We start from the raw sequence: 25,686 nt of genomic DNA on the forward strand, positions 1-25,686 counted from the left end.
CAAACATAATAAAACACCACTTACTGTATAAGGTCCGCTGTCATTAAGATGCCGACTGCAAGGTTGTTCATATATTCTCATTTAGATGAAAAATGTCTCTTAATCCTCGTGAAGAAACGGGGTGGGGGAGGGTTGGGGACCAAGTGCTTTTCGTGTCGTCCTCGCCAGTTCCAGGTCCTATATGGCTGTCAACGTGTCCCAACTTGTCAAATTATATTAACAGCCATCTTCTGTCTAGGTGAGAGGCATGATTTATGATCTACAATAAATGTGCATGATTCCAAGAGGGACAAGTGGTAGAAAATGAATAAATAATAAATGATAAATGGGTTATACTTGTATAGCGCTTTTCTACCTTCAAGGTACTCAAAGCGCTTTGACACTATTTCCACATTCACCCATTCACACACACATTCACACACTGATGGCGGGAGCTGCCATGCAAGGCGCTAACCAGCAGCCATCAGGAGCAAGGGTGAAGTGTCTTGCCAAAGGACACAACGGACGTGACTAGGATGGTAGAAGGTGGGGATTGAACCCCAGTAACCAGCAACCCTCCGATTGCTGGCCCGGCCACTCTACCAACTTCGCCACAAATGGATGGAATAGACTTATAGGGAGCTGGGGAACGAGGAAGCAGCTGATCAGTCGATGATGTAAACATCAGCACACAGGAAGTGAACACGGCGCCACCATTAATAATTTGTCTGTGTTATAATATTAATATCACTAATACTAGGTCAGTATTCAAGTCACAAAATGTAAATGGGGTATTGTTGTTCGCTTTTTGAATGGTTATCGGATTTTATGGGCAGAATAGTGGAGCTCCCATTGGCTCAGTGGAATTTTATTTAATATTTAGAATGCATTTAAAAAAAGAAACATCCGTCATGTCTTTCATAATGATTGTGAACCATAGGCAAAATTCCAAAAGGGCAGTTTTTCCTTTAATGTAAATATAAATGGGTCCTGTTAGGCAAAATAGTGTGTAGCTCTAACTTGTATGCCAGGAGACTCCATATGGAAGTGCTAAAAACTACACAGTGGTTGAAGGAAAAAGACAATTGAAGTGGAGCCACGTAAATAAAACCACTTAAAAAAAGACGCAACCTGAAGAGGCAGTCAGAAACCAGCTTGAAGGTGGTCTGTAAAACAATATATTAGGGGTGTAACGGTACACAAGAATTTCGGTTTGGTACTACCTCGGTTTAGAGGTCACGGTTCGGGTCATTTTCGGTACAGTAAGAAAACAACAAAATATAAATTATTTGGTTATTTACCAAATTTGTTAACAATGACTTTATCCTTTTAACATTAGGAACACTATAATAATTCTGCCCATGTTAATCCACATTAAACTGCCTCAAGTTGTTGCTCAGATTAAATAAAATGACAAAACTTTTCTTCTACATATAAAAAGTGCAACATTAAACAGTTTCAAGTCAACTCATCATGCTTAATTTATTACAGCATTTGGGAAGCCTGTAGTTGATTTTTATTATGTAAATGTTATATTTGTATCAACATGTGATAGCAGGGACCCTGCCATTCAAAACTAGGCTGCTCCATTACAAATGATTAATGTAACTATAGCTGAAAAAATAGTACAATACCAATAGGAGAGACTATTCATCCCTGAACACCATGGAGTTCATGTAGGCTTAATGATGCAGTTACATTATTATATCAACTATCAGAGACAGAAATTCTTCATTTAACATAATGTCTTTTTTTGCTGCTTCAACACAGAAAAAGGTAAAGTGAAATAACAGACAGACTGGGCTTTGCTGTCTGTAACACACACACACACACGCGCGCACACACACACACCGCAAAATGAGCTAACGTTACGCTAAAAGCGAATTAGCCTTCACCTCAAGCCAGGACTGCGAGCGAGCTGAGCTGCAGTTTATATTTCTAGAAGGTCAACGGGCTCATAGTGATGTTACTAGTAGTTGACTGGGAGGTGTTTATTATAATTTGGGGAGAGTCCGCTGCTTGATGCTTACTTGCTAAACGCTAAGCACTGACTACATGCGCTCTGAATATGCACTGCTGATTGGCTGTTACCGCTCTTAATACGCACTGCTGATTGGCTGTTACCGCTCTTAATACGCACTGCTGATTGGCTGTTACTGCTCTGTATGTAGCTAATCAGATGGTTGTGTGGGTGGAACAATGCTGGGTGCTGTGTACTGACAGAGACAGGCAGAAGGAAGCGGAGCAGCTTGTTAAGACTTTAACTTAGCTTAATATGTTTGTGTGGAAACTCGTTCGGTACACCTCCGAACCGAACCGAACCGAACTCCCCGTACCGAAACGGTTCAATACAAATACACGTACCGTTACACCCCTACAATATATGCAACATTTTGACCAAAGAACCACCATTACATGTTATGTAGACCACAAGGGAGTATTAAATGTAGAAAAAAAGTTTTAATATGACCCGTTTAAAAAAGTATTACTAACTGCAGCGAGTTTTACCGCGGTTATCATTAATACTGTTTATCGTTACATCCCTAACTACTACCAAATTAGTACATTAAAAATGGGGACTGTACCCAAGCTGGTACATTTAAATTCCTTATTATTGTTTTGGAGTTTTGCAACATTTAACTTGAGCCGACCAGTAATTTCAATACTTCAATAATATAATAATAATAGTAATGGATTAGATTTGTATAGCGCTTTTCTAGACACTCAAAGCGCTTCATAGAACTGAGACCCATCATTCATTCACTCCACATTCACACATTGATGATGTTAAGCTACATTTGTAGCCACAGTTGCTCTAGGGTAGTTTGACGGAAGCGGGGCTGCAAATTTGCACTTAGGCCCCTCCAACCACCACCAAATATTTATTCACATACATACACCAGTGTGAATATAAAACACATATAAATAAAATACTTATTGTGTACTTTATATTTTTTCTTCACTATAAATAACTTTGTAGAGTGTGCACAAGATTGTCTCAAAATTAATCAAAAAAGCAATTTAAAAGAATATAATGCCTTGTGAATTGATGTTGCAATCCATAATCTATTAAATCGATCTACTTCTTTTTTCGTTCTGGTTACTACTGTTCACATCAGCACCGGTGCCATTATAAAATCGGGTTATACAGTAGTACCCATCCCTAGTTGATTTGAGTTGAAAAAAAATCTTTTTTAATTCCAGCCAACTTCTAGGTGCAGTGATTGCTTGCTGTCTTTACAAATAATTGATTTTTGAACTTATGTTAATCGACATTGATCGTTTTGTGTCTTATTGCGACGCGTTTAAGAATCGATGTTCTCCTGGCCCACCCTTTGTGAAAAGGCAGCAACCAAACTGGGTTGCAGACCAAATGTTTGATTCCTAGCAAACTGTTACATTGTTTCGTTTTAAGAAACTACATCAAACATTCTGTTCCATCTGTCATTTGAACCAATCAGGTTGAAGCACAAATGTCCTCATGATAATAACCACAGGCACTAAACAAATATAACTAGGAATTCACTCATGTCCTCCGTTTGGAATGTATTCAGATAGCACGTCAGCTGTTGGCTAACCTGACTGATTCTTATTAAAAATCTCCATGGCGTCCATGTTGTTTTTTATCAACTAAATTTTTGGTTCACCAAACTGTTTTTGTGAACAAGAAGAGAACAGAGCAATCTTATGTTGCTAATTTCAGAAGGGGGGGGATATGTTAACTGATTCAAAAGCGAACTTTAGATGTTTGCATTGTTGTGTTTTTGGTCCCAATTGCTGATTAAGAGTTCGTGTTTGCAGGTGATGGGCCTCTCCACCCCTGGACAAGCAGAAATCACTAGTTTGGACTCAGGCAACATTGATGACGTTCTTAGTAAGACATCACAGAACATAACTTTCTAAACTGGATTCATATCCCTAAATGTGTGATCATTAATGTGCGTGTGTGTGTGTGTCTCTGCAGACAATGCTGGGGTTTCCTTAGTAAACTTTTATGCAGACTGGTAAGTCACTTGCTCTCCTGCAATGTCTAACAATGTCAACATTGTTGGAATTCCACTTGTAAGGCAAATGTTTGCTACCAATGTAACATGGAAAGTGAATGCAGTGGAACCTCTACGGTCCAACACAATCCGTTCCAGGACACTGTTTGAAACAAATTTTCCAATTGAGATTACTGGAAATTGAAATAGGCTGTCCAAGTGTAATTCCATCAGTCATAACAAAGTGTAAAAGGGTTGCATGCATCTTCTAAGACAAACTGAACAGTTTGATTCAATGTCCTGTGAATACAATGATTGGATCAATGAGAATATATCAATAGGTATGTAAAAAGACGTTTGACATCTACTGTTTTGCATCAAAAATATCACATTGTCTTTCATTGGAAACATTTTGATTTTATTAAAACACAGTTAGGTAATGAAAGAAAATTATCGGATTATCGGACAAAAGTTGTTGTTCCATCAAAGAGAAGATGTGAACCTCCCCTTCCCTTCTTCTCTGCTCAGGTGCAGATTTAGTCAGATGCTCCATCCCATTTTCGAGGAGGCATCTAACATCGTGCGGGTGGAGTTCCCCGAAATGAAGCAGGTGGTGTTTGCGCGTGTTGACTGCGATCAACATTGTGAGTATTGGCTGCTTTTCCCTTCCCTCTGTGTTCCATGCAGCTTTTGTGAAAACACACCACACAGTACTCATGTCAGTGTAGTTTTTAAGTGGGCCGTTCTGAGAAGTAAACTACATCTCCCATAATCTCCTGGGCTCTGCGGGCGAGCAAAGCAAAGAACTGGAACCTTCTGCAAAGTTTAAATCAGGAGTATGAGCACATTTTGGTTTTGCAGTAAACAAACGATTAAGGAGAAAACGTGGTTGGAGTCTCTCGCCAGTCCTACAAATTATTAGACAAGCAGCCCTTTCCTTTTTGCCTAATTCCTCATGTGGGAGTGCGGACCTGCAAAAAAATACTGTGGCGTTATGGACAAAATACAATATAAATGATATCAACTTGGCCGACAGTAGAGCTTTTAATACTGTCGTTAAATCATGATAATGCATTTTGTTGACACATTCTAGCTGTCCACAGATTTGACAGCGACAAGCAAACGACCGCGTCCTCAACGCAATGTAGCATTCTCTCTGGCGGCTAATGTCCCTCCACAGTGCAAAGCCACTTCTACGTCACCATTTCTTGCCCCCTTGGCAGCAAATAAACTAAGTTTTTTTCATCTATTATTATCACTGGAGGACACGGAATAACTCAACATGCCACACTACACACCTTAGGAGGATATGTTATCCGCATGCAAGAGCTCTTGTATGTTGACAAATTGGCTGAATTGATACAAGTATATACAGTAATGATACAAAGTACTATAGTATCAGGTCGCTACCACAGCGGTTACATCGCAATTTTTTTTACTATTAATATATATTTTTTCGGTGTTGTTATTGTTTATAGACTCATGAATTAAGTCCTTGGACACAGGAGGACTTGAAGGGCAAAAACTGGGAATGGAATGATTCGTTGCTGATATGATTCAGGGACTGTAACTACACGATCGGTCCACGCATGAGCAAAGACTACGTCACTTCCTGGACTAGCAATTTTTTGGGCCGTTACGTTCTGTGATTTTTAAATGTTTTAATAATGGTTTGTATAAAAAATAACATAGGAGTAAAATTACAAGAATATAAACATAAACATGTACCGTAGTAGATTTAAAAGAATCAAGGATTATTATCGCAAAATTTTCAAACACTTTCACTATTCTGTCATTGTAATAAATGACGCACAGGGGCACCACTGATTTACATCGCACAATTTATTTTTAAAATGTTGATTTTATTTTATTTTTTAAACAATGCACTTACTGTTACTCAAATCTATACCTGCGGCCCAACAAAAAATTTACTTTTAAATTATCAGTATTGTGATTGGATGTATTTGATGTATATAAAGTAGTAAAATTTATTTGCCATCTAAGGCCGCTGAGCATATACCAGATAATATATTGTGATCCATATTGTTATTGAAGTAGGCTGCAATATATATCGGGGGCGTCGTGGCGAAGTTGGTAGAGTGGCCGTGCCAGCAATCGGAGGGTTGCTGGTTACTGGGGTTCAATCCCCACCTTCTACCATCCTAGTCACGTCCGTTGTGTCCTTGGGCAAGACACTTCACCCTTGCCCCTGATGGCTGCTGGTTAGCGCCTTGCATGGCAGCTCCCGCCATCAGTGTGTGAATGTGTGTGTGAATGGGTGAATGTGGAAATACTGTCAAAGCGCTTTGAGTACCTTGAAGGTAGAAAAGCGCTATACAAGTATAACCCATTTATCATTTATCATTTATAATACAGATTTTAGGCCATATCGCTCATCCTTACCATCCGCTAGAAAATATTCTTGATGTAAAACCAAGAAGCTAGAAAGGCCAAATATCAATTTGTAAGATATTTACATTATTAAAAGTTCAAACCAAGAAGCTAGAAAGGCCAAATATCAATTTGTAAGATATTTACATTATTAAAAGTTCAATAGTCAGTTTCTGAGAATCAGCATTCTCCAAACTAAAACAAAAAAGTCCACTATGAACTGAGCTCTAGCAGACTTGTTACATTGGTGGATGTTTACATTTTCCTTTTAATGACACTCAGCTAAACATAGTGTATGTGTGTTTGGTTGTAACTTTAAACAATGGAAGTTTCCTGCACCATTCTGTACACTTAAAAATACATGTTTGTAGTAATAAATGTGATTACAAGATTTGAGCATTATGTAGGTTGTGGTAAATTACAGTAATTGTGTTTATCCCTAACATTCCTGCCACTTTATTTTACACACTATGGCATTTTTATCAAGTCATCTTGTTTTTAGACAATACTGCAATAATACCGGGCCTTAATACCCTGACAATATCGTAGCGTGAGATTTTGATAACGTAAAATTTTTAACATTAATTTGTCATTTTTATGAATTTGATTTAAAATCGCGCATGCACTAATGTGTAGTTGATTGGGTAGTGTCATGCTGCAGAAGCAACAAGTCAGTATGGAAGACACTAAACAGCACGTTGATCCTCAGAGTACTCAAAAGATTTCTTCAGGGTTGGCAGGTCTGGCAATGTCTTCCAGCCTAGTGCACACCGAAATAGACATACCGATAAAACAATATCAATATATAAGGTTGGTTGCATGAACAAAGGCATTTGCGCTCTGATACAATCTAGCAAAACTGGAAGTGATCACTAAGCAATGGAGAGACAAGGTAACCGCTAATCACGTAGCACAGAATCATTTTGGTTGCGCCATCTTGCTGTCTCGTTGATTATTTGCTAGGATTGAGAAAAGAAACTAAAAATGAGTGCTACAGACAGTGAAGAAATTATGGATAGAACAGGAAAAGTCACCTCAACAGTATAGCACCTTTGTGCATTATCGGACTGTAGTCTTGTCAGACCTTGTCCGCTCCCTATTTAGAAACAACATTTAGGAACTTCATAAATAAAATAAATTACAAAATATAACAAATGTGCTACTTTAAAATAATTGTAAGTTGATCCAATAATATTTAAATAATAAATACTGCATAACATAAATTCCTTAATATACTTAAATGATAAAAACAGACCAAATTAAATGTTACACAGCCGTAACTTCCTGGAACTTAACCTGCAAGTAATAGTTATTTTCAGGTTTCTATGTTTACATTTTCAGACTTTGCACTATTTTGTTACACTTTACACATTCCTTACATATTATAGTTCTATATTAGCTTACATGTTCCTTTTTTTTTTGCACTTTCATTTCTAAGAGGATATTGTTAAGTGTTCAATGTGATAGAATTGTGTTTACCGTGATTGATTATTTCCCATGGTTGTGTTGACATTTAATTTCCAAGTTTCTGCCTTGATAGCTGAGGGGATTATAGTCAGAGAGGAAGGTTACATTTGAAATAAAAATGTTAACATTTAATATAATTTATAGTGGCGCTTATTTCCGATAAGTCAAAAAAAAAAATTATCGATATCGACCAAGATAAAATACTTATTTGTGATACAGTTTTCAGCCATATCGCCTAGACCTTTTGCTGTATTAATTTTATGTCATACTTAAATAAAATGTTTTTCACAATTTGTAATTATGTCCACGTTTCAAATTTGGCCATCGTGTCGCAAACGATAATGACAATTTATTGATGCATATCGTTGTTTTTCAATTCCATCATCTTTCATGTTACATACACAAAATGGAAAAGACCCCCACACACGCGCACACATACACACCATATTTAATGGACAGACAGACAAAAAGATGGCCGCCACACCAAAGTGTGACGCAGACACAAACAACCGGCCGCAGCCTTTTGAGATAAAGCAAATTAAAGAGAATTATTGATGACCCGCAAACTGTTTGAAGACTAATGACAAAACTGTTTCTTCCTATGAAGCCTGGAAGGCTTAGAGGCGCCCCGCAGGGAGATTGACACCTGCCTTACGAACACACACATGCACACACACGCACCAACAAACACACAGGCGGCGAGTGTGTACACAGCGAATATTTACCCTTAGTGGGGGGGCTTTCATGTGGGAGATCAGAGCCCAGAGCTGTCTGAAGGTTGTGTTTGCAGCCGTGTGGTTTAACTGCACATCCACCGCCGCTCCTCCCGTTTTATACTTTACACCTCTTCATCAATCGATTTCTTCCTCTCTAACTTCTCCTCCCGCCTTTGCGTAGCGGATATAGCCCAACGCTACCGCATCACCAAGTACCCCACGCTGAAGCTGTTTCGCAACGGGATGATGATGAAGAGGGAGTACAGAGGTCAGAGGTCAGTGGCGGCCATTGCCGACTTCATACGCCAGCAGCAGGTGGACCCTGTAAAGGAGATTCACTCGCTGGAGGAGCTGAAAGCCGTGGATGTGAGTGGCAACAACGCATTATTTAGATTGTCCTCTACATTGGACATTTCAACATGTTCACGGCCATACAAACTTAACATTGACTACTCACAAGTAGGGATGGGTACTATTTCCATTTTAACCGATACAGTACTAATTCCTGGTACCTGGGAATTGATACCGGTACCGATTTTCGGTACTTTTGTGTGTATGAATAGTTAGTTGTTTGACACAAAATAAAAAAGATAAAAAATGAGTTGCTAGATGTTCAGTTGCTAGATCTTGTTTTATTATAACATTTAAGTCTCATGTGCTTTCACTTTGAAGATGGCAGCACTGTATGCTATCTATGGTATGTTGTCTCACGAGAAAGTAGAATTTTCCAGAAAGCTGAATGTGTTATGTTGCCCCCTTCAAAGTGGTTATACTGTAAGTATTGTTCTTATTGCACACCAACTGTTTGATTGTATCATTCATCTTAGATGTCGTTAGGGCTGGGCGATATGGACCAAAACGGATATTGTGGAATTTTTATTCTGAATACCGGTATATGATATATACCAGTATCTTTAAAAAAAAAAAAAGAAATATGCAATTTGCTTAAGGTTGCCTCAGTTTTTTACGGCTAGATAAAATTGCTTAATGTTGCCTCAGTGTTTTACGGCTAGATAACCAGTTTTGAGTACTCAGATTATTTTTGTTGTAAGTAGTAACATAATATGTAGTTTATTCTTATAAAGTAATTTACCGTTACTATGTCAAAGCAGTTTCATTCATTTTGTTCATTAACGTTATGTTTATTGGCTCACACTCATGCACGGGATGGATAGAGTTCTTACTCATTCACTGCGGAGAAGGCTGCTGGCTGTTAAGTTTAAAATTACTTTTCAGCCACCCAGCCGCTATACTACAGTAGCTTAGGCTATGGGAAAAGGCACTTTTAAAAGCGGAGTGTCGCTAAACATTTGACACACAGAGCAAGCAGCAGAGAGGAGCTATCAGTGGCTTCTGTACTAAGTCGCTAACTGAAGTTAACAACGTAAACCGATGATATTAGTGATAAAGTCGCTACAAGGAGAGATATACACTACCGTTCAAAAGTTTGGGGTCACATTGAAATGTCCTTATTTTTGAAGGAAAAGCACTGTACTTTTCAATGAAGATAACTTTAAACTAGTCTTAACTTTAAAGAAATACACTCTATACATTGCTAATGTGGTAAATGACTATTCTAGCTGCAAATGTCTGGTTTTTGGTGCAATATCTACATAGGTGTATAGAGGCCCATTTCCAGCAACTATCACTCCAGTGTTCTAATGGTACAATGTGTTTGCTCATTGGCTCAGAAGGCTAATTGATGATTAGAAAACCCTTGTGCAATCATGTTCACACATCTGAAAACAGTTTAGCTCGTTACAGAAGCTACAAAACTGACCTTCCTTTGAGCAGATTGAGTTTCTGGAGCATCACATTTGTGGGGTCAATTAAACGCTCAAAATGGCCAGAAAAAGAGAACTTTCATCTGAAACTCGACAGTCTATTCTTGTTCTTAGAAATGAAGGCTATTCCACAAAATTATTTGGGTGACCCCAAACTTTTGAACGGTAGTGTAGGTTCTAAAGCAAATTGGTGTACATATGGGTCCAAAGCATTGCATAACTCGAGAGTCGTGCCGCGCCACCATATTTATAAAACATATTTTAAAAAGTTTGACGCACGCTAGTTATAGTGCGTCATCTGAGAAGCCTCCATAAACACGCAAGGGGTGGGGGTAAGTCAGGCGCAGAGACGATCAAACTAACGACGTAACGAAGGCACATAAAAAAATACCGGTATGGCGATATTGTCTTAAGTATATATATATACCGCTTTCTAAACTATAGCGGTATTAACTATAGTACCAATATATCGCCCAGCCCTAGTTGTCGTTTTCAATACCAAATTTTAAAGTGTTGAAATGGCCAATGTGAAATCGTTAAAGCTAATAGCCTGTCCATGGTGATTCCAATGTAAAACAATAGCAACAATCTAGTGCATTTTGGAATAGTGCCGCCTTACTTTGTTTCAGTTTTTTTTCTACCAAGCATACTTGCTTTGTTGTTGTTAAAAATTGCAACATTACTAATAGGGAGTTTGGCTGAGTCTGTTCTGAGTGCTGCTTCAATGTTTGTTTACGTGAACCAGTGCTTCGTCTGCAACCGGACGTGACGTCACGTGCAGCAAAGGTATCGAAATATGGCATCGTTTGATTTTACGTGAATCGATGCCCGGTAGTATCGACAGAATTCAGTTGGTACCTATAAAAGTACCCATCCCTACCCTCAAGTATCGCAGTTTAATTTATGTTGTATTGTCCTTTGAGATGATGTTGGTTATGAAGTGGTTGCTGAAATGTGAGTGATGTTGTATACCTGCTGTGGTTGCACAGAGAAGCAAAAGGAACATCATTGGTTACTTTGACAAGAAGGACACCGACAACTACCACTCTTTTGAAAAAGTTGCCAACATTCTCCGAGATGACTGCGTTTTCCTGGCTGCTTTTGGGTAAGTTTTTTGTTTACCCAACACTGCTTCATCCATGCCCGCAATGACGTGAACTTTATCCCAACGTCCAGTTCCGCATCCGAGTCAGAGCGCTTCAGCGGAGACAACATCATATTCAAGCCGATAGGGGAGAACGCTCCCGACATGGTCTACCTCGGCTCCCTTACCAACTTCGACCTGACCTACGCTTGGGCCCAGGACAAGTGTGTGCCTCTGGTCAGGGAGATCACCTTTGAAAATGGAGAGGTTAGTCTCGTCGGCAACAGCACAATCTTTTTAATGACGTCAGTCATCTTTAACTGTGTGCGCACTTGTGTGTTGTATAGGAGCTCACTGAAGAGGGGATCCCGTTTCTCATCTTGTTCCACCTCAAGGAAGACAATGAGAGCTTGGAAAAGTTCCAGCACGAAGTAGCTCGTCAGCTCATTAGCGAGAAAGGTGAGGATTATAGTTTTGTTTTTTTTTCAAACCCACTCACTAATCACATGATATTCCCCTTTTTACACTTCCTACTCCATTCGCCATGGGTCGGTCCTACCAGGTGCTATGTTGTATGTGTTGTATGTGCTATGCTGGCGCTTACCACTGTTGATCCTTCATTGGTTGAGAGACAGACAGACAGACAGACAGACAGCCAAATGAGCAATATATAGACATTTCAAAATACCTTGTCCGTGCAGGCGCACGCAAGCATGCACAGACACACACACTGCAAGATGGTAAGATGCCGCAGATCGTGCCCTGGGGAGGGAGCGCATATTTCACGACCATGTACGAAGTGACAAATATTTATTTCAACGCTTTACGCTACCGAGAGCTGTCCCCCCTTTCTTAAACTTACATTATGTATTTCCCCTGCAGGATAATGCGAAATTCTCTTCTGTAATCTGTTTGTGTTTTCTCCGTGTGTCTGATGTTTGGCTTTTCCGTAGGAATTGTGCCCTTATATGGGGAATTAAGGGCGTTTACCTATGCAAATAATGGAATTAAGGGTGTTACATATGCATATTGGGGTGTTTATATGCAAATTATGATAGACACGCACGCGCTAACCATTTGGCATTCAGCAACTTAAGAAAAGCAGGTGGGAACAATTTAAGCGTTTAAGAACAAGTCATGAATTTGAATGGACTCCTCTTCAGAAATCACTTAGGAAGAAAGATAAGAGGAAAAGTTAGGAACTTATTGCTGAATGGGGCCCAATGTTATCTAATGCTAGCTATTGAAATTGCTATCGTTAGCTAACTACACCCAAAGTTAATGTGCGTGCACGTGTTATGTACGTATTTAGTTACATCATTACGTCCTAGAAGCTGTAAGAGGGTGGGATATAACATTTAAATCACTACATTTAAGTTTGCGCCCTCTATGCATCCGTGTAAATGTTGTAAACAGCCCCCTTTAAAGGGTAACTGCACTTTTTTTGGAATGTTTAACAATATCTACATAATATTTAAACTACTTTCTTATTCTCTTTTATTGCATAAAATATACATTGGAGCAAAACCAAGTCAATAGTACACAATATCTAAACAAAAGAAGAAACTACTATCTACTAGTCATTTACATTTTATAGTTTTTCCCCTCCAAGTCTGAATTTGTAAATATTAAGACAACAAACATTGAGAATGAGGAAGTGTTGTGTGTCTGGGGAACCGCGGACTCACAGAGACAAAACTGTGTGCTTGAGAGGTAAAACCTTTTGAAATTGGGCCGTTTGTTTGGTAGATTGGCAATAAAAGTTAAACATAGCGTCCGACTTTGTGTGATTTCTTCTTGGGGCTACAATATATTACTTGAATTTGTTTTGAAGAAAAAAAAAATTATATTTTCAAGGTGTGGCAGTAATGAAAATTCTGTGGCGGCGCGCCACATTCAATTACATTAAGGGGAAACCCTGCACTATCAACCAATAGGGATCAGTGTTGGTGATCGGGATTAAAAGGCAATGAGCGACAACGGCGATCATATATTTTTAATGAAAGTCGGCCGATATTGATTGGTGGTCGATGGATTAAAGTTAAAAAGTTAAAGTGCCAATGATTGTCTCACACACACGAGGTGTGGTGAAATTATTCTCTGCATTTGACCCATCACCCTTGATCACCCCCTGGGAGGTGAGGGGAGCAGTGAGCAGCAGCGGTGGCCGCGCCCGGGAATCGTCCATCCCTACTAGAAAACTCTTAAAGGCCTACTGAAATGAATTTTTTTTATTTAAACGGGGATAGCAGATCTATTCTATGTGTCATACTTGATCATTTCGCGATATTGCCATATTTTTGCTGAAAGGATTTAGTATATAACAACGACTATAAAGATCGCAACTTTTGGTATCTGATAAAAAAAGGCTTGCCCCTACCGGAAGTAGTAGCGTGACGTAGTCGGGTGAACATATCCGCAAAGTTCCCTATTGTTTACAATGATGGCCGCCAGAAGTGAGAGAGATTCGGACCGAGAAAGCGACGATTTCCCCATTAATTTGAGCGAGGATGAAAGATTTGTGGATGAGGAAAGTGCAAGTGAAGGACTAGTGGGGAGTGGAAGCGATTCAGATAGGGAAGATGCTGTGAGAGCCGGGGGTGACCTGATATTCAGCTGGGAATGACTACAACAGTAAATAAACACAAGACATATATATACTCTATTAGCCACAACACAACCAGGCTTATATTTAATATGCCACAAATTAATCCCGCATAAAAACACCTAGGTGTTTGTTATGCTAGCTCCTAGCTCCTAGCTCCTAGCTCGAGCTAGTTATAGCTCGAGCGGGTTATATGGACGGGATCCTGTCTATATAACGCGCCAATACAATTTAAACACCTGCACAACACACACACTCACTCAGCCCAAAGGACCCAAGGTTCATAAAGCTTATATATTTAACCAAAGTTACGTACGTGACACGCACGTACGGGCAAGCGATCAAATGTTTGGAAGCGCGCGGGTGGGACCTGATATTCAGCTGGGAATGACTACAACAGTAAATAAACACAAGACATATATATACTCTTATTAGCCACAACACAACCAGGCTTATATTTAATATGCCACAGAGTAATCCCGCATAACAAAACATCTAGGTGTTTGTTATGCTAGCTCTTAGCTACTAGCTCGAGCTAGTTATAGCAAGCGATCAAATGTTTGGAAGCGTACTCACGGTATCGCGTCTGCGTCTCCAAATCAAAGTCCTCCTGGTAAGAGTCTCTGTTGTCCGAGTTCTTCGATCTTGACTGCATCTTTCGGGAATGTAAACAATGAAACACCGACTGTGTTGTGTTGCTGACTTCCCTCGCAAAATACTCCGCTTCGCACCGACAACTTTCTTCTTTGCTTGCTCAGCTTCTTTCTCCATAATGCAATGAACAAATTGCAACAGATTCACCAACGTCCAGAATACTGTGGAATAATGAGATGAAAACAGCTATTTCGTATTGGCTTCAATGGGGAAGCCATACCTCTGTTAAACTGGCTGCGTCACACGCATACGTCATCCTCCAAAGGAATTTTCAACCGGAAGTTTAGCGGGAAATTTAAAATTGCACTTTATAAGTTACCCGGCCGTATTGGCATGTGTTGCAATGTTAAGATTTCATCATTGATATATAAACTATCAGACTGCGTGGTCGGTAGTAGTGGGTTTCAGTAGGCCTTTAAGTATTAATGGCTAATGGCTGCAGGGAGGCGATTGTATGTGTATGTGTTTTTCCTTAAGTTCCGTGACGCCTGACTTGTCTCTCTGTTGATCAGGATCCATCAACTTCCTGCACGCAGACTGCGACAAGTTCCGCCATCCTCTACTTCATATCCAGAAGACTCCTGCCGACTGTCCCGTTATTGCCATCGACTCCTTTAGGCACATGTATGTGTTTCCTGACTTCAAAGACCTCAAGTAAGTAGCACCTTTTGCAGGAAACACTATTTTAAAGTAGAATGACACTCAGTAGGTTGTAGATCTCCGCCAAGGCCTAAATCCATATCATTCATTTTCCAGTTGTTTGTTTTCACTGAGAAATGGAGAAAAAGTGGTGGGTTAGTATAAACATAATGGTAAATAATTCCCATGATCAGCAACTTGATCTGGATTTTCACCAAAACGGGATGTGTCCTTCACCATCCCAAACCTTCCCAAAGTTCCGTGGCAATAAGTGGAGTGTTTTTGTAAGCAAAATCCCCCTATGAACCAGTGTCCTCTGCAGTGGACATGTGTGTTTTGCATAGCAGGGATATTTTCTCATGAACTTAGTGACTCTGACAAATGACAGACCAAAAACAAATGTCCACTGCAGAGGACACTGCTTCTCAGAAGTATAGTTGCTGACGAGAATGTTACATCCTTGGAAAAACTACTTACACAGTTTTGCCACAACATAAGGTACACCTAATACTACCTACTTCTAGAATCACAATGTACCAAAGCAAATAATGCTCAATTATGACAGGTGGTGCCTCAGGCTGGTGGCCTGCCGACACCTCGTTGGGCTTTTGGCTGCCTTGGTGAAGAAAGAGATCCACTCAAACAGTCTGTCTCTCTTTGGGGTGTGGTTCAGTCCATTGGGCAGACTGTTCAGTGGCCGGTGCGTGCTGGCCGAAATTGAGGAAAAGCTGAGAAAAAGTTGGAGCTGTGGGGGCTTTGGGGAAGGCGGGGGCAGAGTATGGGGCGTGGGGCTTTGGTCCAGGCCTCCTCGCCGCTTCGGCACTCCCGACACTTCTTTCCACAGCTGCTGGAGTCCTGGTGGACACATTGGCTGGCAACCTTAGTTGTTCTCGTCATCGCTGGCAAGGTGTTGTCTCTCCTCTCGGTTCCTTCCAGTCAGGTATCGGGTGTTGGTCCTGGATCGGCTTTGACCGTGCCCCTCTTAGCGAGTGCAAGGAAATCTGGAGTGGCTGCTTTTATCCTCAAATCTGCACAGAGGAGCTGGCACACAAATACTACATTTTGCAAACTTACCATTTTGGTCTCATGGTCTTTCCACCTTCCTAGGAAGCTGCTGGTCCTGAGAAGTGCTGATCTTGTGACTGAAGAAGATTTAACCTGTTTTCTTAAAATAGGTGCCGTTGTTTGACCTAATCTTTTTGGGGAAACCATGTCGGGATATTAGATCATTCACAAAACATTTAATTACTGAACTGGCACCCTCCTTTGAGGTTGGGGTTGCTTCCGCCAACCACTGCAATTGTCAATCTAAATCATTACGTTCCTTTATCCTTGTACCGGATTGATCATATTGATTAAATATAACCTCAACACGCTCAAACTTGACCCAATCCAAACTCACCTCCCCCCTCTGTCCCTCTCACAGGGACAGTGTTAGTCGTAGTAATAGTAATAGTAATAGTAGTAGTAGTATTAGTAGTTTCAGAAACATCCAAGAAAAAGAAAAGGCAGCTGATAGTCAAGCGCAGCAAGAACAGAGGCGGAGGACAGGTCATGTTTGAGGTCACTGTTCGCTTTTGCAATAGTACTTTGATATTTTACAACACCTAGTGAATTATTGTGGCCTCAATAATTCACTAAATAGTTGTATTTAATTTAGTCTATCTATGATGGGACAATGCACAGAAACATTAAGTTCAGAAACAGATTTGTTCTGTACCAGATTATATCTAAATAGCTACTTTCCATCTGTAGTCCCTGGCTACCTAAATTAAAGGGATCCAAAAATCAAGCAATACAATTATGACACTAATTAATCATAATAAATATATACATTCATAATAATAATTAATCAAAAATAATCATACTGTAGCATGTAATCAATTTTAAGAAAAGTCACCAAATGCCCCTTCATGGACACATACTTAACATACAATACAACCACACCTTATTTACATCATCACACAAGGACAATACATGCTCTTGTTCACATCTGTCATCATTCGTAACAACAACCAAGATTTTAACAGCCATACCTCACAATTTACAACAAAAATGCTCTCATGGATAAATATAATACTCATTAAATTGATGTGTCAACATAATGCCCCTCTTAGTGACCGTGTGAGCAGCCTTGATTGCTCCAAAGCCACCTTTTAACTTCGAATTTTCTATTCCTTTTGTTATAACGTGGAGAAGGCTAATTGGTCTGTACATGTTCTGGTCTTCTTTATTTCCTGCTTTATGGATTTCATCATAGTAGCAGTTTCTCGACGTGGTAGGGAAAGTGTTTTCCGTTATTTATTTATTTATCAATCGTTGTTATACGAGCAATAATACAATCCTTATATGTTTTTAGGAAGATAGTGTCCAACCCATATATATATCTCTAGATCGTGAGTCTAATAATGCAGTGAAGATTTTGTTTGACTTTGTTTCATTTGTTAATTCTAAAATTAGTCCATCCTGAATAAATGACAATTATTTGCACTGATTTTGAGGGACTCTTTATTCAGGGTTTGTACAGACTGGATGAAATGTTCATTAAAATTATTACTTATGTCCAGACTGTCTGCGATAGTAGCGCCATTGATATTTAATGTTATAGTGTTGTTTCTTGTTTGCTCTCTTTCCGTAAGTTTGTATCTGGTTTTCCATAACTTTCTAATGTTCCCTTTTGCAGCTTTGATTAATTCTAAGTGAAAGTCAGCCTTAGACTTCCGCATAAACATTGTAACTTTGTTCCTCCAAACTTTTAAATCATACGATCTGTATTTAGACCTGTTATAATTGCTCTTTTGAGAGCTGAGTCCTCATGTCTTTATTAGAATCCAATGGTATTTTTATTTTAGCACTCTTCTTTCTGGTTTTGTATTCGTGTATTTACAGATGTTCTCTTTGATTTTTGTCATCCAATTGTAATTCTAGTAGGGCTGCTTATCATTTGTATCATGTAGAAGCCGTTTATAATATCCTTAAGTTTCTTTCTACGTGTTTTATTTAACCAGTCCAGATTAACGTCCCCCATGACGTTACTTCTTTCATACTATGCTGTTTGAGGATGTCTGAAAATGAATCAAGAAAAATGTCTTTAGCTGTGGTTGGTCGGTATACTACAATTACCTTGAAATACATTTCTGAGGAAAATGTGATTTTAATTTCAACATACTCAAATTGATCTACTTTTAATGTTTTCCCTTTCATAAATCATAATTCCTCCCCCCTTTGTCACTCGATCTGTATTTTCTGTAATCTTGTCCCCCGGGACATTAATTAGAACGAAAGTTGTTGTGGGTTTTAACCATGTCTCTGATAGACAAGGTAATCCGGATTAGAGTCTGACAGTAACTGCTGTATTTGTTCAGTATGTTTCCTGTGGTAGAAAGTTTAATAATGCGGACACGTTTGTTACTGAATACTTTCTACAGACTTCTGTCTCTCTGCGACTTTGTGTATGTAATAAGCAACTACAATTATTTGATATGCTTAAATTTAGTTTTAGCTCAGCTGTTGTGTAGCTGCTAGCTCTTTGTAGCCTACAGCAGGAATGTCCAAATTGCAGCCAATAGCTTTGTTTTTAACAGACAACCGAAATAATTGAAAATGTGGTATTTGCGTATCGGTTCAATCAGCGGCAGCTACGCCCTGTTTTATCATTTGACCTAAATTTTTGGTTTCGTAGGCAGGACAGAGGGAACAATGTGGGTCATTAGTTGTCCATCTTATACCATTCTAATTGTTGTAAGGATAGTTCACATGAGCGGCCATACCTTGAGTCCCACCATATATAAGAGTCAAAAGGCTCCTATTATGAGTCGTCTAATTGGTGATGATACACTTTGGCGGTTTGGGTGGCAGGGCACACGGACGCACCTCAGTCAGCCAGTGCTAGGACAGTTGGAGCAGTCCCCGTCTTTCACTCGTTCCTGGGAGGCGTCCCCAGTAGTTGTCAGCTGATGTCGTGCTGTCAGGCAACATCAGGAAGTTCCTTCTGTGCGGTATTGAATTGTCAGGGCACAGTTCGTAAGCAGGTCATTACAAGGTGTGTGCAGGTTGACCACAAAGGAATGCTTCAAAGATTGTGTTGAACATTGTCCGTTGACACTTATGTCCAGCAGGGGTCTGTTTGTATCCTGCTGTTCGTCCTGCTGTCACACCTGTATTTTTTGTGAGCATGTTCTGGCTACAACTTTGGAGCTTGTCTTGTTCAGAGAAGCTGGCAGTCCCCCGGCTGCACATCCTTTCCACCCTCGCTTGACCTAGCACAACCGTGGCTACCACCCAAGTCCGTCTGTATGGTTTTACGTTTTGTTGAGGTTTTTTCCTCCAGAATTTGGAACTCAAAACATGTACACCCATCGTTTTCATATCCTCTCGGTTAGTTCAATTTTGCATATCACGTTTTAAAATTACAGTCTTAACTATCCCATTAATTGCTAATCTATAACCTTAATTCAAAGATTATACGTACTACTTCATGTGTATTTAAGTACCCTTTTAATTCACTTAAAGATTACCTATAAGTTAATTTAAACTATCATTTGTCTATCAGTAGCCGCGAGCAAGCTGTCATGCTTGCACTCTGACCTCCCGCTGTGCGTGATATTCTCCAAAACAAAAGAATGTTTTTATTCACGTTTCTCCTTATCTTTCAGCTAAATCTTTTAATCTTTTAACGTCCGCACTGTGTTTATTTTTATTGTCTGCATTTTAATTTTGCTTTTATTTTCTTTCATTTCACTTTGTTGCATGAAAAACGCCACACAAACAAAGCTGCCCCGCCTTGCCTTGCCTGTCTCCGACTGGTTATCCAACCTAGTCACAACAAACACACAAGGCCATGCTCTAAGCGCCAGGCCTAATCACACTTGTCCTCTTTTTAACACTTTACATATCGGCTCTTTTTCTAATTATTAATGTAGGCTGTTATTTGTAATTATTATTCAACACTATTCACACCAAACAGTTGTAAAGTTATAGTTATTCGCATTATACTCTCAAAATCTATAGCTAACTGCCTAGTGGTTAGAGTGTCCGCCCTGAGATCGGCAGGTCGCAAGTTCAAAACCCCGTTCGAGTCATACCAAAGACTATAAAAAATTTGGGTGCCAAATCACCAAAATTGATTACCGGGCGCGGCACCACTGCTGCCCACTGCTCCCCCCACCTCCCAGGGGCGATCACAGGGATGGGCCAAATGCAGAGGACAAATTCCACCACACCCAGTAGTGTGTGACAATCACTGGCACCCCAACTTTAACTCTAACTTTATTCTGTCATGCCATTATCCTCTTCTAGCTCAACATCCAGAAGTATGGTGTACTGCAATGTCTAAATAAAAATATAAATTACTCCAAACTAAAAATGTCAGACTGCACTTTAAAGTTACTTTTATTAAATTAATTTCCAAACTAACCACCACCACAGCAGACATCTTCCTCTTTCCTATCCCAATACTCCCATAAATTAAAAAGTCTTTCACAACAGTGGTTGAGTAGTTATTTTAAGTAATAGATCTCAATATGTAGAAATTAATAAGACTAAATCTTTAACAGAAAGAGTAACTTGACAGAGTATTAACTTCTTGAGAATAATAATTGATCATAAATATGTTGGAAGCCACATATTGAACATATTAAAGAAAAATATCCAAATCCATTGCTATTCGGTATAAAGTTAACACATGCTGAATAGGAAATGTCTGCATATGTTATGTCATTCATTTATTTTTCCATATGTAATATTGTTTTGAAGTTTGGGGAAATGTTTATAGAAGAAATATAGACCCAATACTTAAAATTAAAAGGCTCATTTCAATAATACACAAAACATTATTATTATGATCATACCAATCCAATTTTTATAAGTCATAATGTGTTAAATGTTCAGATAATTTAATTTTAAAACAATGGCAATTATGTTTCGAGTAAAGAACAACAGCCTTCCAGTTTGTATTCTTAGCTTGTTTACATTATGAGGAGAAAACTATCATTTACGGGGGATATTGATTTTTGAAATAGGTCAAGTAAAATAAAATAAAAACACAAATGTATTTCAGTTTTAGGAGTTAAATGATGGACCATCCTCAGTGATGAGCTGAACACATGTAGTTTTTTGTTATGGTTTTGGAGACCCTTGAAAAGTAAAGTTTTTTGAACATTATAAAATATAGTAACAATTACTTTCATCTTTTAAAGTTGATGTTCCAGGTAATTTAATGTTCAGTAAATGTATATCATAGGCCAATATAAGCTTTGGCTTCCGCCTATTCTTTTTTCGGTCATTCTTTTTTCTTTTCCTTTCTGTGTGTAAATGTGTATGATTTTTAATATGTCTAATTTACTGTTAAACTGCTCACACAAATTGGTTGATGGTTGATTATATGACCAAAATAAACCTATTTCATTTATTCATTCATTATCTATCGCACTCATAGTTTTATTCCATTTTGCATGTAATTATTCCTATTGATTTCTTCCCATTTCACTCAAACAACTAAACAAACAAACAAATAAACAAACTTGCAGCTAACCACAATCAACAGCATACCATTTACGAATACCTTCATTTGTCACTTTCTCATCTTTTCTTCACTTTTGTTTTCCTTTACAAACAACATCCTGTATCCATCTCTTCCTTACACTTCACACAATGTTTCTATTTTCTGTTCTCCTAGAAACCATTCACATAACGTAAGGTTATAAACATCATTTTCCCATATTTTCTCAAACCATCCTCTTCACCCTCCTTCTGTTTTTTCACCTGCTCTCTCTTCCTCTCTCTCTCACTTTCTCTCCTTCTCTCACAATACAAACACAATAATCCAAAATAATCAGTCTTATAAAATAATTTTAGCTTTAGATATGATTTAGGGCAGTGGTTTTCAACCTTTTTTCCCAGTAAAATAAAGAAATAAAATACAGCATAATGTCATCATTTTCTGATTTATTAAATTGTATAACAGTGCACCATATTGCTCATTTGTTGTGGTCTTACTTGACTTATTTGGACAAACAAACAAAAAATAAGAATAACTAAAACGTTTTAAAAAATTAAACAAGTGATTAAATTATAATAAAGATTTCTATACATATAATCAATCATCAACCTTCTTTGGATATTGTAATAGAGATCCATCTGGGCTCGTGAACTTAATTCTAAATATTTATTTTGTTGAAGAATTATTCTTCTATAATTATATTTATAAAGGATTTTGAATTGTCGCTATTTTAAAATATTTAAAATCTCAGGTACCCCTTGGCATACCTTCAAGTACCCCCCTTTTTTGTCCGGGCGAAAACACCATACCCTCCTTTGAGAACTACTGGTTTAGCCTATAAAAAATCATTTGTCTCATACATCATTAGACTGTACACCAGATAAGAAACCAGGTGCTACACAAAAGTTATTAAATTACGCATATATCTAAATGTACCAACATAAACTGACTCACTCAATACACACACATTTCAGCATTCATCATTATACACACACATTGTTAAATTACAATACCACCCCATTGTCCGGACAAATATAAACTACTAATGCACGCGTGCTTTTGTGGAATCGGCCGTCTCATATCACAAAAACCAGGTTCCATCATTGCTCATAAAACGGCGATTAACCCGTTTCATTGGAGCAGCACCTGCGTTATCCCTGACCAACACGGAAAAACCTGGCCTAACGCCCAGTAGGACCACTGGAAATCACCCAGCAATCCTACAGACTCGTGTCTGGTCAGTCCATACAGTTTCACCAAGTTTCACCAAAGCTCTACCATATGCAGCCCGATCAATACCTGTCTATTTGCAGCAAATTTCCAAATTCGTCGTGACAGCTATCCGCTCAGTTGATCTCCTTTACCGGAGTCAATGAGCGGTCACCTATAAGAGGCTTTTCCCACCGCTGCAGTTTCCACATAAACAGATATGTCGCACCTTCATAGACGTCATCAACTTATATGGGCCAAATGTCACACCAGTTAGCAAATCTTGCCTATAATTTAGCTGTATCCAACTCTGACTAATCTAATGCACTTGCAGCAAGAAGCATCCTCTGCCAGCAACGACAGAGGATGAAGAGGTTAAAAGAAATTTTTCGTCTCACATCGTCTATGCTTCAAAAACACTCCAAACCACCAAAATTCTATCAACAATCCCCTTATGTTAAAAACAAGAAATCACAAGTTTTCAACAAACACAGACAAATGATCACATATAAAACAACTCAATCCAACCATAATTTACCCCAGTCCAGGTTGTTTTTGGAGAACCTGACTAAACCTATCTTTTATCAAAAATAGATTCAGCAATTAGTCTTATCGATCCGGCTCTCTCCAGGCAGAAAATGTTTACACTTTAAGCAAAACGCTTACCTTGTGATACGCGCGTGCAACACACTGTCTGCCTGACAGAGAGAGTGGGAGCGGCTGTCGACCTGTAGCTTCTAAACCATCCTGTTCGTGACGCCAATGTGTGTAGTGGATTGTCCGAAGCTTAAACAGGCAACAAAAGTAGTTTAATACAACAAATTTATTTACCCATTATCAGAAGTGCAGGTTGAATTAAGTTAGCCGTGCAGACAGACCACATGTTACTCCGGAGTAAACAAGACACACACAAGCCAGAATCACTGTCGAGTTCCGGTCTTCTGCCATTTTTTATATGTCTCTTGTGCGTCATTGTTTGTTATCTAATGCGTCATGATTGTTTTGTTTTGGTTTTGTCTGTTCCAAAACAACCTTGTATCTCTTAGTCATATTTGGAAATTCTAAACATTCTGTAGACAGGTTGGCACAACTCCATATTCACCTTTGTCCCACTGGCACAGAATAGAAGAGAAATTAAATGAGCGTACATTCTTGATAGACATGCAATATAGGTCAAAGGTCAGAAATTCTACTACAATAACTAGAAAAATCTATTTCGGTAGAAATTGCTGAAAGCCGAACTAAAATGTTAACAGGTAGCACGCTAGCCAGATAGCGTCAGGTAACAAGTCTGACTTAAAAGGGGACATATTATGCAAAACCAACTTTTCTTACCTATTGGTACCTGTTTTTGCATATTTGGGATCTGCATAAGTCCCTAAAATTTAAAATCAAACCATGAAGGCATTGTGGAGATACACTATATTGCCAAAAGTATTTGGCCACCTGCCTTGACTCACATATGAATTTTGAAGTTCCATCCCATTCCTAACCCATAGGGTTCAATATGATGTCGGTCCACCTTTTGCAACTATTACAGCTTCAACTCTTCTGGGAAGGCTGTCCACAAGGTTGCAGTGTGTTTATAGGAATTTTCCACCATTCTTGCAAAAGCGCAATGGTGAGGTCACACACTGATAATGGTCGAGAAGGCCTGGCTCTCAGTCTCCGTTCTAATTCATCCCAAAGGTGTTCTATCGGGTTCAAGTCAGGATTCTGTGCAGGCCAGTCAAATTCATCCACACCAGACTCTGTCATCCATGTCTTTATGGACCTTGCTTTGTGCACTGGTGCACAGTCATGCTGGAAGAGGAAGGGGCCCACTCCAAACTGTTCCCACAAGGTTGGGAGCATGGTATTGTCCAAAATGTTTTGGTATCCTGGAACATTCAAAGTTCCTTTCAGTGGAACTATGGGGCCAAGCCCAATTTCTAAAAAAACAACCCCACACCATAATTCCTCCTCCACCAAAATTCACACTCGGCACAATGCAGTCCAAATTGTACCGTTCTCCTGGCAACCTCCAAACCCAGAATCGTCCATCAGATTGCCAGATGGAAAAGCGTGATTCATCACTCCAGAGAACGCGTCTTCACTGCTCTAAAGTCCAGTGGGGACGAGCTTTACACCACTGCATCCGACGCTTTGCATTGCACTTGGTGATGTATGGCATAGATGCAGCTGCTCGGCCACGGAAACCCATTCCATGAAGCTCTCTGCGTTCTGTACGTGGGCTAATTGGAAGGTCACATGAAGTTTGGAGCTCTGTAGCAACTGACTGCAGAAAGTCGAGGACCTCTTTGCACTATGCGCTGTCAGTTTACGTGGCCTACCACTTTGTGGTCGAGTTGCTGTTGTTTCCAAACTCTTCCATTTTCTTATAATAAAGACAGTTGACTTTGGATTATTTAGGAGCGAGGAAATTTCATGACTGGATTTGTTGCACAGGTGGTATCCTATGACAGTTACATGCTGGAAATCACTGAGCTCCTGAGAGCGGCCCATTCTTTCACAAATGTTTGTAGAAACAGTCTCCATTCCTAAGTGCTTGGTTTTATACACGTGTGGCCATCCAAGTGATTAGGACACCTGATTCTGATCATTTAGATGGTAGGCCAAATACTTTTGGCAATATAGTGTATTTGTAAAACAATCTTGTCTTCCTTTCTCCAACAA

At 39.2% G+C, this 25,686-nt stretch overlaps 1 protein-coding gene across 1 annotated transcript in view; it reads left to right on the forward strand.

Moving 5' to 3' along the window:
* LOC133659949 (endoplasmic reticulum resident protein 44-like) overlaps positions 1-25,686 on the forward strand; it is a 50,996-nt gene that overhangs the window by 12,087 nt on the left and 13,223 nt on the right. The window contains exons 2-9 of the mRNA XM_062062891.1: positions 3,781-3,853; positions 3,944-3,983; positions 4,491-4,606; positions 8,718-8,902; positions 11,310-11,425; positions 11,497-11,671; positions 11,752-11,863; positions 15,176-15,317. Of these exons, the coding sequence (XP_061918875.1) occupies positions 3,781-3,853; positions 3,944-3,983; positions 4,491-4,606; positions 8,718-8,902; positions 11,310-11,425; positions 11,497-11,671; positions 11,752-11,863; positions 15,176-15,317 (959 nt within the window). The remainder of the gene's footprint in view (positions 1-3,780; positions 3,854-3,943; positions 3,984-4,490; positions 4,607-8,717; positions 8,903-11,309; positions 11,426-11,496; positions 11,672-11,751; positions 11,864-15,175; positions 15,318-25,686) is intronic.

The sequence above is a fragment of the Entelurus aequoreus genome, linkage group LG11 (assembly GCF_033978785.1).
Source record: "Entelurus aequoreus isolate RoL-2023_Sb linkage group LG11, RoL_Eaeq_v1.1, whole genome shotgun sequence".
Lineage (NCBI taxonomy): Eukaryota > Metazoa > Chordata > Actinopteri > Syngnathiformes > Syngnathidae > Entelurus > Entelurus aequoreus.